This window comes from Podarcis cretensis (genome assembly GCF_951804945.1).
Source record: "Podarcis cretensis genome assembly, chromosome: 16".
NCBI lineage: Eukaryota > Metazoa > Chordata > Lepidosauria > Squamata > Lacertidae > Podarcis > Podarcis cretensis.
The window spans coordinates 25592792-25611871 of NC_137186.1; the positions used below are offsets into that span (position 1 = coordinate 25592792).

Below are 19080 nucleotides of genomic sequence, written 5' to 3' on the forward strand. Positions count from 1 at the left end.
GTGATTAATGGAAATCCATGTGGCCCATCGCATTAACCACCCAGAGTGCCTTGTTACTTAGGCCTTCATTTTTCTTGCAGATAGAGAACCACAAGAGACTTTGGTCTTTCGCTTTCTGCATGATCTCAGAGTAAAAGGAACTATTCCAGACAGAATTCAAGACCAGCTTCGATCTAATGAAATCTGAAAAGCCCTGATAGTTAACATTGCTAAACATTAGGAGCTGAATCTGTTGTCTTTTTTTTATTTTATTTTTGCAACTACTGAATATCTTAGTCTTCTCACAAGCCTTTTAAGTCGAGCTCTTTCCCGATCTGCATCTGAATTGTTTTAAAGGTGTTATTCATATGTTTTTACTGTTTTAATCACTTGTTTGCTTCCCTGGGCTCCTTCGGGAGGAAGGATGGGAATATTAATTTAATTAAATTAAATTAAAAGAAAAAACTGTAAGCCACTTTGGGATGCAGAAAAATGGGGCAGAAATAAGTTAGCAGGCTGTTGTTGCCGTTCCCCTGTGAGCACAGAAACCTTGCAGGATCAGGCCAGTGGCCCATTGGGTCCATCACCCTGTTCTCCCAGAGGCCAGCCAGATGCAGCTGGATAGCACATTTGGTTAGAGCGTGGTGTTGATAACGCCAGGGTCGCAGGTTCAATCCCTCCTAAGGGACAGCTGCATATTCCTGCATTGCAGGGGTTTGGACTAAATGATCTGCAGGGTCTCTTCCAACTCTGTGGTTCTACGATCCTTTGTAACCTGCAAGCAAGACCTGAGTGCGAGAGCCCTCCCTGCCTCCTGCAGTTTCCAGCAACTGGGATTCAGAATCATTACTGTCTCTTGACTGTGAAGGCATTAATGGCAGGGCCTTACCCTCCATAATACAGAAGTGCCACAGCTCAAAGGGAGGGGAAATGTCACAGTGATTAGAGCACCTGCTCTGCATGCCAAAGGTCCCAGCTGTATCTCTGCGTTAGGAGCCCTTTCCTGAGACCCTGAGGAGCTGCTGCCAGTCAGTGTAGACCAGGCACCCCCAAACTCGGCCCTCCAGATGTTTTGGAACTACAACTCCCATCATCCCTAGCTAACAGGACCAGTGGTCAGGGATGATGGGAATTGTAGTCCCAAAACATCTGCCAAAACATCTGGAGGACCGAGTTTGGGGGTGCCTGGTGCCTAGATAGTACTGAGCTAGATAGACCCAACCATGTCACAGTACAGTGGTACCTTGGTTCTCAAACTTAATCCGTTCTGGAAGTCCAAAACCAAGGCGCACTTTTCCCATAGAAAGCAATGCAAAACAGATTAATCCGTTCCAGACATTTAAAAACAACCCCTAAAACAGCAATTTAACATGAATTTTACTATCTAACAAGACCATTGATCCATAAAATGAAAGCAGTAATTAATGTACTGTACTATAAAATAAATAAGACAGTATTGTAGATGATAAAAATTAGAATTAATTTTTTTCTCACGTGCACTGATGATAGTCATTGTTTGGATGGGGGGCTTTTATCCATTTTCACAGTCGCTCAATCAATCAATCAATCAATCAATCAGTAGCTGAACTCGGTTCCACACAGTCACAAAAACAAATTAACCAAAAAAGCCTCAAAAACAAAAATGCAAAATAAATAGCAAAAACAAAAGTGCCAAATACAGTGGCACCTTTGTTCTTGAACTTAATCCATTCCAGAAGTCCCTTTGACTTCCGAAATGTTCGAAAACCGTGGTGCAGCTTCTGATTGGTGCAGGCACCCCGGAAACAATAGCCGACAACCGCAACGAACATTTGGCTTCTGAAAAACGCTTGAAAACCGGAACACTTACTTCCAGGTTGTCTGTGTTTGGGAACCAAGGCATTTGAGAACCAAGGTACCACTGTGTAAGGCAGCTTCCTACGTTCCCCAGAAATGCAGAAGCCATATGGGAGAGGGGCAGGATCACGTGGGAAGAATTTTGCCCACTGCTACACCAGACTTCAGGGGACGTGGGTGGTGCTGTGGGTTAAACCACAGAGCCTAGGACTTGCCGATCAGAAGGTTGGCGGTTCAAATCCCCAGATGGGGTGAGCTCCCATTGCTCGGTCCCTGTTCCTGCCCACCTAGCAGTTCGAAAGCACATCAAAGTGCAAGTAGATAAATAGGTACCGCTCCGGCGTGAAGGTAAACAACGTTTCCGCGTGCTGCTCGCTGCTCTGGTTCGCCAGAAGCGGCTTAGTCATGCTGGCCACATGACCCGGAAGCTGAGATGAGCGCCACAACCCCAGAGTCGGCCACGACTGGACCTAATGGTCAGGGGTCCCTTTACCTTTACTTACACCAGACTTCCTGTCCAGACTTCCTAATACAGGCGTCTTTCAGTGTGACCCTGTTCCCTGCCATAGGCCTTTGCACCTTTACCAGGGCAGATTGCTACGACGGCAGAGGAGCAATGCCACTGCTTCTGTGAAACCAACCTGAATGGAGCATCCCTTCCAAACCCAGAAGTTTCATATTACAACATCAGTTGAAATTGCTCCAGCAAATTTGGTGCCTGGTGTTTCTTGACACACTTGGCCACCATTTCAGAACTGGAGTGTGTGTGTGTGTTTGTATGTGTGCGCAGAGGTGTGTTTTTCATTCGTTTTCAGTTCCTTCAGATTTAGTCACGTTCTGGAGATTTTTTTTGTCTTAATAATAGCAGCAGCAGCTGCCAATGCCGGTGGCTTGTTTTTACCATAGAAAGAAATAAAGGCTTCCTCTCTGAAATCATACTGTAAACATCCCCCCCCTTTGTTGTTGTGCTTTAAAAGGAATTCATAGGTTGAATGCCTGTAATGACAGCCCTTGGAATATAAAAGAGGGGAAGCTAGGGGAGAAATTGTCATGTTGAGCATCGAGAAAGCAGATTAGGGGTTTGCGGGTGGGGTGGTGAGAAGCAAATCCTGATGTTCCGAACTGCCTGTTGGTTAAATCTATCTCTAAGGAAATAGAATGTCCACAAGCCCTTCAAAGCAGACAGAAGTATTTTGACCAACAGCCTTTCCACTGAGCAGGGCTCACAAAGTTGTTGTTGTTTTTAATCGCCGCAAAGCGTTGCTGATGCACCTGCAAATTCCATATTCTTTCATAAGCCACCTTCTGTTGAGCCTCTGAGCTTGGGGAGCAGTGTTTGGTAGCTCAGAGTTTCTGCAAGCTGCAGCTGTTATGTAAGCCTCCTTGTTAAAAGGACTTTGTCCTCATTTGAACTAGCCGAGACTGAGCAAGCTGGCACTGTTGGGGTCCCAGTGCCAAGGCTGTCCTCTTCTTTGGGCTGCTCATGATGCCCGTGGAGTCGGCAGCGACAGAAATGGAAATGCTTAGTGTGTTGAGGTTTTTTTTGTTTTTTTTTTGGGGGGGGGGGAGAAGGTCAGGAGCTAACTTCCAATCCTCCTCCAAAAGGCAGCTATAGAAAACCTGGAAATTGGGCATCCATTTTAAAATTTCTGAATGAAACATTAGTTTCATCATGATTTGATCTGCCCCACGTTGGGCAAAAGCTTCCTGCGTTTTGCAGGGAGCTGGACTCAATGACCCTCGCAGTCCCATATCACTCTACAATTCTATGATTACTGAAGTTGTGTTCCTGTATTGGGGTTTTGTTTCTGAATTCTTCAGCGACACACTTTTTGTCTGTGTCGTAAGCATGAGATCTGAGGGTTAAACCACAGAGCCTAGGAGTTGCCGATCAGAAGGTCGGCGGTTCAAATCCCCGCAACGGGGTGAGCTCCCGTTAATCGGTCCCTACTCCTGCCAACCTAGCAGTTCGAAAGCACGCCAAAGTGAAAGTAGATAAATAGGTACCACTCTGGTGGGAAGGTAAACGGCGTTTCCGTGTGCTGCTCTGGTTCGCCAGAAGCGGCTTAGTCATGCTGGCCACGTGACCTAGAAGCTGTCTGCGGACAAACGCCGGCTCCCTCGGCCTATAAAGTGAGATGAGCGTCGCAACCCCAGAGTCGGTCACAACTGGACCTAATGGTCAGGGGTCCCTTTAACTTTTTAAGCATGAGATCTACATACCATCAGTATTAGAGTCATAGAATTGTAGAGTTGGAAGGGACCCTGAGGATTATCTAGTCCAACCCCCTGCAGTGCAGGAATATCCAGCTGTCCCACACGGGGATCGAACCTGCAACCTTGATTTTCTATTATTATTAGTCCAAAACAATAACAAGTAACACCCAGAGTGTCTCTTGCAACAGCAAGACAACCTGTTTAGCAAGATGTTATACATCGGGATAATTGGAAGCATTTCAGAAGAACACCAGCAGCTTTTGTCTTCTGCATTTTGTTTTGTTTGTCGTTTCTGTTTTCATATTGATGCCCTCTTTTCCCCTGGGCATGGTTTGGCATTGCAGGAATAAATCTGTTAAAATTTTTCCCCAAGAACGGAGCACATTTAATTTCTCCTCAAACCCATCCCATTGCCTGGAAACACTTTTTACTGATGGTTTAACTGCAGATCTGTAAACGTAACACACAGAGCATAATCTTAGTTATTTCTGTCTTATATTGCTTTCCTTCTTTGTCTCAAGGACTGTGCTTGGCTGTCTCATCTTGATAGCATCCTTGTGAGGTAGGCTGTGTAAATCTCTGTCCAAATCTTCCTGTTAAACCTCATGGTAGAATTGGCAAGTAGAACAGGCCTTTTCATTGTTGGCTTGTGGAATACTTTCTCCAGGGAGGTAGGGCTGGCGTCATTTTAATATTTAGACACCAGGCAATAACTCCTTTTTACCTGGGCTTTTGGTCCTTAATTTGAAGGGTTTCAGTGGCCTTTTTTATTAGGTCAGGATCCTATAAGTGCTGTATTTTATTTGTATAGGTGTGTTTTTAAAAGTTTTTATTAGTTGCTGTATTTGGTTTTAGTGTTTACATCGTGTTTGTAAGACGCTTTGGGTCATACTTGTGGGGAAAACAACTAATAAATATTAATAAATGAATTGGGCTGTGATCTCCAATTTCGGAGGCTATCTGAAGGTGTGTTAGACTGTGGTAAAAACAAAACACTAATTATGCTGAGGAGAATAAGAAGGAGGAGGAGGAGGAGGAGGAGGAGGAGAAGAAGAAGAAGAAGAAGAAGAAGAAGAAGAAGAAGAAGAAGAAGAAGAAGAAGAAATGTCTGAGGGTGTTTCTACACAGCAGTTTATTATGGACTCTGTGCTGCTTATACATGCATAAAGCATTTGCACTGATGTGCAGAGAAATGTTTGATCCTCGGAGGAGTCATTAAAACCCTTCCCAGTAGGAAACTGCATTCTCATTTAGCTTTCTGCTATGCTATACCTTGTTTGCTTCACTTTGCCAACTGAGCTGGCACCAGTAGACAAGAGAACGAGAGGCTGTTTGCAAGGCGAACGTATCCCCTTAATTGGAACTTTTTCAGAACAGCTGCACCTTACCTTTCTACCACCCAGGGCCGTCTAATGAATCTCATACCTCCTGAAGCTTGTTTCATTTCCCTTCTCATCTGGGTCTACTCCTCCAATCAGTGGGCACTCATCTGCCTCCGTGACTTTTCCCCAGTGAAGCTGTGGTTCTGTTTTTAGCTTTGCCTTTTCTTTAAAAGTGTGTGTTTTGAGCGTGTTTACATATACATCAAAACATTTTGCAAAGGTACAATTGCTGCAGAACTACGTCTTGATATTCAGATGGAACTCTGGGGCCTTTTTCCATCTGAAATCCTACTATCTTGTTCGATGGAGAATAGTGGTCCAGCACAGCCTTCCCATTGCTGTGTTGCGATGAGGGCTAGCGTAGTGTGGAAGTGACAGGATGAACCAAGAAGTCTCTGATTCCAACTTTCCTTCTGTAATGTAGCCAGCAGGTAACATTAGGCAAGCTGGTCTCTTGGAGCCACCCCCTCAGCTGGCAGTCATCCCAAAGAATATAATACTGGCCTTCTTTACAGAGCATTGTTGTTTAGTTGTGTCCGACTCTTCGTGACCCCCTGGACCAGAGCACGCCAGGCACTCCTGTCTTCCACTGCCTCCTGCAGTTTGGTCAAACTCATGCTGGTAGCTTCGAGAACACTATCCAACCATCTCGTCCTCTGTTGTCCCCTTCTCCTTGTGCCCTCCATCTTTCCCAACATCAGGGTCTTTTCCAGGGAGTCTTCTCTTCTCATGAGGTGGCCAAAGTATTGGAGCCTCAGCTTCAGGATCTGTCCTTCCAGTGAGCACTCAGGACTGATTTCCTTCAGAATGGATAGGTTTGATCTTCTTGCAGTCCATGGGACTTGCAAGAGTCTCCTCCAGCACTATAATTCAAAAGCATCAATTGTTTGGCGATCAACCTTCTTTATGGTCCAGCTCTCACTTCCATACAACACTACTGGGAAAACCATAGCTTTAACTGTACAGACCTTTGTTGGCAAGGTGATGTCTCTGCTTTTTAAGATGCTGTCTCATTGCTTTTCTCCCAAGAAGCAGGCATCTTTTAATTTTGTGACTGTTGTCACCATTTGCGGTGATCATGGAGCCCAAGAAAGTAAAATCCCCCACTGCCTCCATTTCTTCCCCTTCTATTTGCCAGGAGGTGATGGGCCCAGCGGCCATGATCTTCGTTTTTTTGACGTTGAGCTTCAGACCATATTTTGCTCTCTCCTCTTTCACCCTCATTAAAAGGTTCTTTAATTCCTCCTCACTTTCTGCCATCAAGATTGTGTCATCTGCATATCTGAGGTTGTTGATATTTCTTCCGGCAATCTTAATTCCGGCTAGGAATTCATCCAGCCCAGCCTTTCTCATGATGAATTCTGCATATAGGTTAAATGAGCAGGGAGACAAAATGCAGCCTTGTCGTACTCCTTTCCCAATTTTGAACCAATCAGTTCTTCCATATCCAGTTCTATGAAGAGCTTTTCTGCTGGATCAGGCCAATGGGGGCCCATCGAGTTCAGCATCCTCTTCCATTTAGGTTTGCACAATTAAAATGAATTCAAGTGCTCCGTCGCCCTAGCACAACAAATCACTTTACAAAAAGAAACAGGTGGGGGCTTCTGTCATTAAGTGTGGAATGAATGAACGATTGAAGGAAAGATGTGCAAACACAGCAAATCAGATGAATGCTCGTTGTCTTTTTGTGTGTGTGTATGCCGCCTTCAAATCATGCTCAAGGCAACTGACAACATGAAAAAATACGTAACTGCAGCCTAACAAAAGTAGTCATAAACAATAAATAAAACATCCAAAAAGTACACAGTCAAATGGAAATATTTCCACAGAAATCATAATATTTTTTTTAATGATATTTATTATAATTTCAAAAAATACACAAAATACACAAAAACCAGAAGATAAAAAAGCAAAAAAGAAAAAGAAATAAGCAAAAAAAGAAAAAACATTCAACATTTAAAATCCTAATTTTCAATAACTTTCTTCCGCGACTTCTCCCCGCCTCCCCTTCTTGTATTCCATGTCCAAATATTTGTTCAACAAGTTCTTATCCCTAATTTTTAACCATAGTTTGTTGTTATATTTAATTCAATTTATATATCGAAATTTTAACTTATATATAATAATCATTATGCTTAAAAACTTTTGCTAAGGTCGATCCAATTTCCCTTACACAAATTCCCCTATGTGAAAGCAAAAAAGACAAAGACAGTAAAAAGAATCAAAGTATGCTTGTACACCCTTTGGATTCCCAAACCCCTCCCTCCCTTTCCCGGTTTCAATCCCTTAGCCATTGTCCATTAGTCCATCTTGTATCAGCCTGGATTCCTCACATCAGAGGCTCCTAATTCCCTCTCAGCTCCTATCTGCCGGTTTTTTTGATAGTCCTTTGCATTAACCATCAGATCACGGAAGGGCTCTGTCCCAAAAATGTCCATGTTTCTTCCAGCCGGGCCTCCATATTTAAAGGTGGAACTCAAAGCTTGTTTCTTAACCCTTTTAGGTCCTGATGTCCCAAAATCTTCAGATCTCCACAGAGGGAGATTTTTCCATTCCTCCTTCTTCAATTCAAAACAAATTTTCATCATCCAAACCTTTTTTTCTTTTATATCCATGTTGACAGGCCTCCGGCTCTCCTTTGCCTCCTGCACCATTTCAGCCCCTCCTTCCTGCTGCTCATTTTCAACAAATATCTCTTTCTCCACTTCCTCAAGTTTCTTTTGTTGCTCAGCTGCCTGGACTGTAGACAAAACATGACTTTGCTCTACCAATTTTCTCACGAGAAAGGCAACCTCATCCAAATCAGCTAGTATCTTCCGGCCAATTTCCATTCTTGTAGTGTCCCTGAACCCCCTCTAGAGGGATTCTGGTTATTAAGTATTCCTTTACGCTCCCAGCCCAACAGTCCAGTTAATTTGTTTCAATTCTTCTTTATTTTCAACAATTTATCGCTATGTTGTAGCAAATGTAGCCAGCAAAAACGTCAAAAACAAAGTTCTTTATTTTCTCCCACTTTGACAGCTAGTTTGACAGCTGTCAAAGTCTTCTGCGTCTCCTCCACAGGCTCCTCTCGCGGATTGCTCCCGGGTTTCAGGGGGGGGGGGACTTTAGCTCTCAGAGTTAACTCTTATCCTCCAGCACAATTACTTATACAGTCAATCCGTGTAATTAATAATTTAATCCAATAGAAATGAGATAGTCTTTCGACCTTAATTGTTTAGTCCTTGCTTCAGATTGTTTACAAGGCAGGGGAAACGGACTTCCTTTTTACATTTCCCCGCTCGTACCAAATCCAAAAAAAAAAATTTTAGTCCAATATTCAAGTTTCCAAATTACTCACGGGTTGTTCAAATTTAGTCCAGATTTTCAAGAGAAGAAGTCAGCGCTCTCGGTCGAATGGCTTGCGGCTTCGCTCGACAGGGGAAGCAGAAGACTCACAGCACCGCGCCGCTCCCCATCCCCCGCTCCGCAGCCTTTAAAAAGGCTCCTTTGCGAGTCGGGGGGTGCAAACGGTGCCCGCCGAGTCACCAGGTCCACGGGCTTCCGCGCCCGTGGTTTTTGAGGGTCCCCGCGTCGCCGGCGCGGCAGGACCCGACCCCTGAGGAGCAGATTCCCTCCGGAGCTCGGAGGGAATCCGCCATTTGACTATGGCGCCAACCCGGAAGTCTCCACAGAAATCATAATAAAGATACAAAATATAATACCAGTAACAGCAACAAAAACCCCTAAGCAATACCCCACTATATTCACCCCACAAACAAATCAGAAAAAATGCTCACTGCAGACCAGATACGGTCTAACCTCCACGTAAGCTTCGTGAAACAAAACAGTATGAATGCTCAATAAATAGGTTGCCTGGAAGAGCTCTCGTTTCTCTCATGGAGGCTGCACATGATTCAGTGGGAGAAAACCAGTGTGGTTCGGATCTGGGAGACCAGGGTTCAAATCCCCCTCAGCCATGAAGTTCACTGGGTGACCTTGACCCAGTAACTCAGCCTGAGAGGATAAAATGGGTTTTGGGGGAGAATTCGCATACGCCACCTTGAGCTCCTTGGCGGAAAGGAATGCAAGAAGCAAGCAAACAAATCTTTAGTGTCCCGGTGGCTTTGATCACACAGTGAGGCTGTTGTTGCATTTAAAACAAAAACGCAACTTCATAACAACCGCAGCTTGGATTCCTTTGTTGTGCATTTGGTGGCGTCACTGCCACAGAAGCTGGGAGCGCTGGAGCCTCTTCCCTCCTTCCCTCTTTGTCCTTCTCTGTCTTCTTGTAAACATAAAGTGTCCTCAGCTGCTGCTTCTTCTGTCTGCCGCCCTTCCCTTCTAGAGGGGCAGAGGTTTGGCCTTGGCGCTGCAAACTGTAACGTGAGCGTCATGGCAGCCCAGCCGTTTGCCTGTGTCCTTGTGCCAGCCGCCGTCCCTGGCCACCTCAAGCCTGACTAATTGGCCTTCTTGACAACCTTTTCAAGGTTGGCTTTTTCATGCCGTCTTCCTTCCTTTATGGGAGCAGAGGCCAGGATTGGGTGCCTGCCTTTTCCCCCTCTCCACCTCTGAAGTCATCTCACCTTCTGTCTTTAATTACTTCTGAACACAGAGCATCTGCCTCTGTGTCCTCTGGGCACAGGGATGGATTTGACTGTGAGATTGGTTTGTACTGTTTGCAGCACATAGCACATAGACACATATGCACATGCTCTTCCCAGTGTGCATATGCACACACTCAGTACCTTGTGGTGATGCTCTGTTTCCTGCAGTTACGAAAAGTAGGCAGCTCCCAAACTGCTCTCAAGGGGAAGGCCAAATAATAATAATAATAATAATAATAATAATAATAATAATAATTTATGTATACCCCGCCCATCTGGCTGGGCTTCCCCAGCCACTCTGGGCGGCTTCCAACAAAATATTAAAATACAGTAATGCATCAAACATTTAAAGCTTCCCTAAACAGGGCTGCCTTCAGATGTCTTTTAAAAGTCTGGTAGTTGTTGTTCTCTTTGACATCCGGTGGGAGGGCGTTCCACAGGGCGGATGCCACTACCGAGAAGGCCCTCTGCCTGGTTCCCTGTAACTTGGCTTCTCGCAGTGAGGGAACCGCCAGAAGGCCCTCGGCACTGGACCTCAGTGTCCGGGCAGAATGATGGGGGTGAATACGCTCCTTCAGATATACTGGACTGAGGCCGTTGAGGGCTTTAAAGGTCAGCACCAACACTTTGAATTGTGCTCTGAAACGTACTGTTAGTTAAAACTGTGGGCCTCGCTCCCACAGGAAGCAGCAACGGCCACCACCATAGATGACTTTAAAAGAGAATTGGACAAATTCATGGAGGAGAGGGTCATTGAAGGCTCTGCTCTGCCCCTATGGCGTCTGGATCCCAGTTGCTGGAAACCACAGGAGAGGAGAATTGCTGTTGTTCTCAGATCCTGCTTGAATGTTTCCCACAGGCATTTGCTTGGCCACTGTGAAAACATTTTGCTACTGGTGCAGGTCCAATTGCGTTTAGGTTTCTGGGTGTCAAGTTGGCAACTACAGACCTTAGTTCACAGTTCACAGACCTTTTCCATTTTCACTGTGTGTGTTTCTCCTCCTTGCATTCTGAGACAAGCAAATTCTTGTAAGAGCAAGCTACAGCCAAGCAATTTAGTTGAGATCATAGAATCGTAGCATCGGAAGGGGTCTATAACCTAGATTTAAGGTGCACCTAGCTTATGTATCTTGAGTTTCCAACCCTGAGTGTTAGTTCACGTGTTTTGGGGGGGAAAGGTTACTGTAATTGGCAAAATGTGTGACTGAATTGTTAAATATATTAATGTTGATGACGTACGTGATTCATTTTTTATATATATTTTCCAACCTTGAAAGAAGAAAAAAATGAGCCTAGACGTTTCGTTGTGGTGACCACAACCTCAGTTTAAGGTTGTTGTTGTTTAGTCGTTTCGTCGTGTCTGACTCTTCGTGACCCCCTGGACCAGAGCACGCCAGGCACTCCTGTCTTCCACTGCCTCCCGCAGTTTGGACAAATTCATGTTGGTAGCTTCGAGAACACTATCCAACCATCTCATCCTCTGTCGTCCCCTTCTCCTTGTGCCCTCCATCTTTCCCAACATCAGGGTCTTTTCCAGGGAGTCTTCTCTTCTCATGAGGTGGCCAAAGTATTGGAGCCTCAGCTTCAGGATCTGTCCTTCCAGTGAGCACTCAGGGCTGATTTCCTTCAGAATGGATAGGTTTGATCTTCTAGCAGTCCATGGGACTCTCAAGAGTCTCCTCCAGCACAGTTTAAGGTACCACTTGGCAAATAGCTTACACATCTGAGTTTCCTACACCGAAAGTTGATTCTCGACCACTGAGCCATAGCTCTAACCCAATTGCTTCTGCATGAGCAGATTTCTGCAGATGATGTTGGTGGGTGTCTGCACTCTGTCTGCAGCTGGCAAGGCAGTTTCTTCAGTTGTTGGCAAACTGTTTAATTGCTGGGACCTTAATTAGTTTACCCTGAGATGTCCGTCTTCTCCTCAGCTCAAAAAAAAAGCAAAAAAAAAAAAAAAGCATAAAAGCATAGTTTGAGCTCCTTCTGCTTCTCAATTCAGTCCATAAATGGATTTTTGAAATAGAAGCATCAGAGATGCACACACACACACACACACACACACACACATACATATGCCTTACTCATTTGGATAATGTGCTAATTCTATCAGTGTGTGTATTCCGGAAAGCAAAAAGGCATAAGTGACTGCCTTGCAGCTGATGATATTTCCAGATGGGACCTTGATCCTGGAAAAAAACAACAACTACCTGCCTCTGGTCTGAATGCTGTGACATTTTGGACACATGTTCCATGCACCCTCCAGCCCAGCCTGCCCTATGCTAATAAAGGCTAAAGCCACACAAGCTTGCAGCAGCTGCTGCTGTTAGCTGAGCTTCCATAAGTAAAGCATGGAGAACCTTTCTCAGTCTGAGGGCCGCATTCCTTTCTGGGCAGGTTTCCGAGGGCCACATGCCTGTAATTGGCAGGGTGAGAAGCAAAGGTTGGTGGAGCAATGGATGGAAATTCCATTTTTCTACAGTGGTCTTATTTCTACACACACCTCTCTCTATCCTCCATCCCAGCGTTCGAAATTAGCCAGGCGCATTTTGCACCTGACTTTCGATCACTTGTGACCGAGTAAAGATGCCTTTGCCTACTATTACTACTACTACTACTACTACTACTACTACTAATATATTACTTATACCCCGCCCATCTGGCTGAGTTTCCCCAGCCACTCTGGGTGGCTTCCAATCAAGTGTTAAAAACAATACAGCATTAAATATTAAAAACTTCCCTAAACAGGGCTGCCTTCAGATGTCTTTTAAAGATAGAATAGCTGCTTATTTCCTTCACATCTGAAGGGAGGGCGTTCCACAGGACGGGCGCTACTACCGAGAAAGCCCTCTGCCTGGTTCCCTGTAACTTGGCTTCTCGCAGTGACGGAACCGCCAGGAGGCCCTCGGCTGGATCTCAGTGTCCGGCCAGAACGATGGAGGTGGAGACGCTCCTTCAGGTATACAGGACCGAGGCCGTTTAGGGCTTTAAAGGTCAGCACCAACACTTTGAATTGTGCTCGGAAACGTACTGGGAGCCAATGCAGATCTCTCAGGACCGGTGTTATGTGGTCCCGGCGGCCACATCTCCACCATCTGGGGATCATTGGATCTGGACTGTTTTCACACACTTGCACCCCATCCTGTAGAATTCTATCAGTCATATTTTATCTGCACAATCAGAATGAATTTCTGGATCCAGATTGCTTTTTCTGAGCAACCTGAGCAGGAGCAGTCACTATTAAGAAAAAGAGGTCGGAATAGGCCAATAGATATGTGGACTGTCCCTGGATCAAATGACTTTTCTTCTTTAAGTTCTCTTATGCTCTTGACCTAGCTCAGGGTTGTCATCTGAACTAGCCAGATGTTTAACCGATAATCAATCACAGTCTGGCCATCTTTTTTGAACAATAAGACTTTGGATCCACTTGTCCCCAGATGGAAACTAGACATTCCATTTTGGTGACTGCAGCCTTGGTTTAAGGACCCATTTGGCGCCTAACTTATTTATATGAGTTTCTAACACTGCGGCAAGCAAGAAACTTTTCCAAAGTTCAAGGATATATTCCAGCCAAGCAAAAAAACACCCAGGGAGGGTACAAAGCAGGGTCAGCAGGGATGTGGCCCTTGGGAGTCCCAAGGGCCAAATAACAGGAATTGGAGGCCACATTCTGGAGGCCCCGGGTTGATATTTTTCACCCCTGCATTGGCACTTAAAGATGTTATTGTCCACATTTCCTTATTCCCTTTCGGGGTTCTGCTCTGTTACTTCGCTGTTGTTAAATCCAGGACTTTTCAGCTTGTTTCCACAACCCTTGAGCGAGAAGAAAACCAGTAGTCCCTTCTGGAACAATAAGCTGAACATCAGTCTAACTAAGCCAGTGCTGCCTTGAAAACACTTGAATGTATATTTCCAGACTAGGGGAGGGATTCAGTTTCATCAGTGGAAGCATTTCCGCTGGCCAGATGCAACAATCCTCCTCTCTTCCCTGCCTCCCAGAGTGCTGTACTGGGTGTTCCCCTGGCTCTCCAGAGAGGATTTGGGGATGCCCTGTGGCACCAGCAGGAGCTTTTGCATTGACATCTGCTTGTCTACTGGGCTGGTTGGATCCAGGCCTTGCAGTTTTAAAAGTTAGGCTGGGCATTGGAGACAGGTGGAATCACAGAAACATAGCGCTGGGAGGGATCATGAGGGTCATGCAGTCCAACCCCCCCTGCAAAGCAGGAATCTTTTTGCCCAACGTGGGGCTTGAACCCACATCCCCGAGAGTAACAGCCTCATGCTCTTACCAACTGAGCTATCCTTTCTTCTGGCGGATACAGGGGGGCTGCCATTACTAAGGGGTTGCAGTACTCCTTAGTGCAGTTGACCCCAGCTTGAAGTCAGCTCCTCTTGGATCAGAGCTTGAAAGCAAGCCACGCCCCAAAGGAAGAAAACAGGCCACATGACAACATGTCAGGTGATGGACAGGTGGGGGAACCCAGGATCTGGCCTGCTAAGTGGAAGAGATTCCCTGCCCTGTCTTAGAGAATAAAGCTGTCGACAGCTACCAGCCACTGTGGCTGTGCTTTCATGGTCAAAGGCAATGCTTCTGAGTACCAGTTGCTGGAAACTGCAGGAGGGGAGAGGGTTCTTGTGCTCGGATCCTGCTAACGGGCTTTCCATTGGGGCATTTGGTTGGCCACTGTGAGAGCAGGATGCTGGACTAGATGGGCCACTGAAGGAGGTGCTGGTTCCTCTGGCCTGATTCAGTCTACAATGTAGATGTTGACAGTAGTCCGTTGTCCTAAACACAATTATTTAGAAGTAAGTTCCCTTGAAAACCAATGGGGCTTCCTTTTCCAAGCCATGTGTTTCTGGATTTACAGTTGCTGGAGAGAAGGAATAAAATAAAATAAAATCTCTGCACAGAGGGGAATCGTTCAGGAGAAAATCAGTGTGTTCTCTGGGCTGTGACTTTTCCGAACCTAAGGACAGTCAGAGATTTGGCGCCTTGTGCAAACAGAGGTCTTGCTTCACTTCTCGCTGCACAAACCATCGCTCTGTTTTCGTTGCAGTCCGGCCGGTAACCATGGAAACCATTTTGTCTTCCCCTCCCTCCTTTTCCCTCTTTTGCCGTTCCCCTCTACAGATGACTCTGGTGATGAGGAGCCAGCCTCGCAGTCTGACAAGAGCGAACTGCACGGCACTCTGAAAAGCCTCTCGAGTAAGCTGGAGGATCTCAGCACTTGCAACGACCTCATCGCCAAGCATGGGGCAGCTCTTCAGAGGTCCCTGAGTGAGCTGGAGAACCTCAAGCTGCCCGCCGAGAGCGGGGAGAAGATCAAGGCGGTCAACGAGAGAGCCACCCTCTTCAGGATCACCTCCAATGCTATGATAAATGTAAGTGGAGCACAGGTCCTGGCTGTAGAGGCTGGTGGCAGGTGCGCAACGCCTCTCCTACCTAACACAGGATTTCAGCAGGCAGGCAGTGGTAGCAGTAGGCAGGTAAGTGTCATAGGAACCTGCAAGGATGGACATGCTCACAAGACGCCTTCTGCAGCCTGGACGTGTAAATTTTAATTCTCTTCCACTTCGAGCTCTCGGAAGATCTCAGCCTTGAATATGAAACGCCAGGATTCCAATCCCCGATTTGCCGTGTTTCTCATTTGAGTAGTCTAGGTTTACCTGTGAAAAGGGAAGCCTTGAGGACATCTTGAGTTGTCTCTTCTATCGAAGTCCCTGGTAGTGTTTGATACAGTTCAAGGTCAGGTGTATTGCTGTGGTTTGCTGTTTGCAAGACTAGGTTGTGAGGGTCTGGTTTAATATTAGTATGGCTTTATTTTTATTTTTTTAATCTGTTTAGTTTCTGTGTGCTGCCCTGGGATCCTGTGGACAAAGGGTAGCCAATAAATGGAATGAGTAAATCAAAAAAGGTGTCCACACAATCTATAGTAATAGATGAATATGAGATACGCCGGCAAATTGCATTGTTTGTTGAAAGTACCAGAAGACTGGTGAATTTTTGACTTTGTGGTGCTAAATTTTCTAAGGGCTCTTAAGCTAAATGTTGTTTATTTGAGAGTGTCCGTTCCCTTCCTTGGTCCTCCTTGCCTGTTGCTACCATTTAGACATGCCTAAGAGAACTGGGCCCTGGCTCACTTAGGGGTTGTTGCTGGGGGACAACATTTATTACAGAATAAGATTTAGTGTCTTTGCCGTCACTTATTACAGAATAAGATTTAGTGTCTTTGCCGTTACTTGGATTGTGTTTCTGTACTTCTGCTACTAGGCCTTCGTATCAGTTATCAGCGGATTGTTTAACCTTACTGTATTTTTTATTCATATGAAAAATCTGCTTGGGCTATTGATATTCGTATGGCTTTCTTTGCCAACTTGCTAGCCGTCACAAAAAAATAATAATTCTTGAAATGCTGCTGTAGTTTGTTACGTAAACTTTCCTGGCAATGTTGTCAGCAGCTTTGAACATGGTTTAACCATGAGACTGAGGAGGGGAAATGAACCGATGAGGACACCAAGTTGCTGGAGACTTCAAATTGCAGGTGGTTGAAGTTGCAGTGCCAACATCCCATGCCACGATCTTCCTGGTTCTGATTCTGGAAGGGGCCATCATGTACCACTGCCAGCTGTAAAAAAACCAAAACCCACCAAGATCTGTTGTGGGGCAACTAATTGCCATGGGAATTGCTAGGGCAGTGGTAATCAACATGGTGCCCTCCACCCCCAGCCAGCATGGCCAGTTGTCAGGAATGATGGGACTTGTAGTCCAACGCATCTGGAGGGGCCACCACATGGACCGTCCCTGCACTAGAGCAGGCATCCCCAAACTCGGCCCTCCAGATGTTTTGGCACTACAACTCCCATGATCCCTAGCTAACAGGACCAGTGGTCAGGGATGATGGGAATTGTAGTCCCAAAACATCTGGAGGGCCAAGTTTTGGGGTGCCTGCACTAGGGCGTCTCTGCACCAGTTTCCCCACCACCACTTTCTTCCCTGCGGTGGTGGAGAGTCGAATCTCGCTGACGCTTGGACCTGATCATTTCTTACGTGGGTTTGCTGACTCACAGCAACTTTGGGAATTGCTTTATGCAGAGTCATTGGTCCATCTAGTTCATTGTCGCCTGCGTTGACTCTCTAGGGCAGTGGTTCTCAACCTGTGGGTCCCCAGGTGTTGTTGGACTACAACTCCCATCATCCCTGAGCTCTGGCCTTGCTAGCAAGGGGAGATGGGAGTTGTAGTTCAACAACATCTGGGGACCCACAGGTTGAGAAAGGCTGCTCTAGGATTTCAGATAGGGGTTTCTCCCAGCCCTTACCTGGAGATGCTTGGGGATTGCACCTGTGACCTTCTGCATGCAAGGCAGATGCTTTGCCACTGAGCTTTGACCCCCCACCTCTTCATTGGAGGCTGTGGAAAAAGTCAGACCGGTGGTCCATCTAGCTCAGTATTGTCTATATTGATTGGAAGTGGCTCTCCAGGGTTTCAGACAAGGGACTTGCCCTACCTAGAGATGCCACAATCTGTCACCTGCATGCAAAGCAGAGGCTCCGGCACTGAGATACAGCCCTCCTTTTGCCTTGTGCTTGTCTCTAACCTCCTTCGCCCTACTGTTCTCCTTGCCTTCTTATTCCTTTCCATGCCTCAATGCTTTCCTCACAAATCAGAACTGATTCAGCCGGACTTTTTTTGCTTCCAATTAGCAGAATTGGTATTGGGGCTCTGAAGGGCTGGAGTTCAGCTGAAATGTCAATACTTTCTTATTCTGCTCACACCCCAGTTTTAAAAAAAGAAAGAGGAACAAAGAGTTTTCTTCCTCCGAAAGGCATGTCAGAGATGTGAGTGGGCTGGCTTGGTCTATTTGGGATGGGCTAGTTTTCCTTTGATCAACTTGGGAGACCATGCCCACGTTCAGACGCTGGCGCTGCAAGGGAGAAGAGGCTTCTTAACTCTAAAACAGACGTGCTGTGAGTGGGGTTGTGTGTGAGAGAAGGGGGAGGGAGATGTGCGTCTCTGTGTGTTTCATTAATGCAAAGTCCTCTGTGCTTTATTCCCACCCTGCGTTCATGATCCAATTATGCAAATACCACAAAGAAGAGATTTGAAAAATCGGAAGTAAAAAGGGTCATGCATCCTGAGATAAATCAGCTGTAATTTCTGGATCAAGTTTGTAACCGAGAGCAGAATTTGGATCGCTTTCTTCCACCCCCACCAAAAACGATGGCCAGGGCAGCTCAGCTTTGTACATGGACTTCATTTGTGAGGCATGTAGCAAACTTCTAATGCCAGGCTGGGCAGATTTCATGTTTACAGGATCAACTCTGTTGGTTGTTTTTTATTTTAAAAAACCCCCACTAGAATCCCAATAATCTACTAACCAAAGGCTAGTGCAAAATATATATACTTAGAATTAAATTCTTTCTAAACCCAGGAATATTCCCAAAACAGAGAGCTATAAAAAAACCGATCCACTTCTGTGTATTCCAAACTTTCTTCATTTCAGCAGAATAAAAATCAGGGTGGGGGAGTCATTTTTGTCACTGCTATTGTTAAACATTTCGGAGTCAGCAGTCCTTGCCGAAGCTACTGCAAATCATTCAAAGATCTGCCTGCAGGTCCAGACCTGTCTTCTTTCCCTCCTGATGACTTAATTAGGATAATATTGATTAGAAAACACAAATGTAGTTAGGCCGTTGGCAGATGCATCCCAGGTCTTTGTGTATGCTGCAGCAATCTTGTAAAAAACAATGTGTTGCGATGTCTGTCCACTAATCCATCACAGCGGTAGCGAAGTAGCTCATGTTAATTGGTTAGCTGTGTAAAAGTCTTGATGCTTCTCTGAGCATCAAAGGCCCAAAGTGCTATGGTAGATTTAAAACAAAAACAAAACCCTACCTGGTTTTCAGAAAATGGAATATATAAAGCCTCTCTTCTCACCTGCATTTCCACAACCCTCTACCTATTAGCCATGCCCAGTTATTCCAGTTTCCCGAAGCTACTGATTTTGTAATGGAATTCTTTCCAGAAGAATCAGTGTTGTTCCCTTTCAGAGTGACGTATTCAGAGTTTTTTGCCACCTGC

At 45.6% G+C, this 19080-nt stretch overlaps 1 protein-coding gene across 7 annotated transcripts in view; it reads left to right on the top strand.

Annotated features, from left to right (window-relative positions):
• Window positions 1-19080, top strand: part of OSBP2 (oxysterol binding protein 2) — a gene marked incomplete at its 5' end in the record, with an annotated part of 154075 nt that overhangs the window by 77159 nt on the left and 57836 nt on the right. For all 7 annotated transcript variants that reach the window (XM_079956592.1, XM_079956593.1, XM_079956594.1 and 4 more), the window contains one exon: window positions 15132-15382. In XM_079956592.1, the coding sequence (XP_079812718.1) occupies window positions 15132-15382 (251 nt within the window). The remainder of the gene's footprint in view (window positions 1-15131; window positions 15383-19080) is intronic.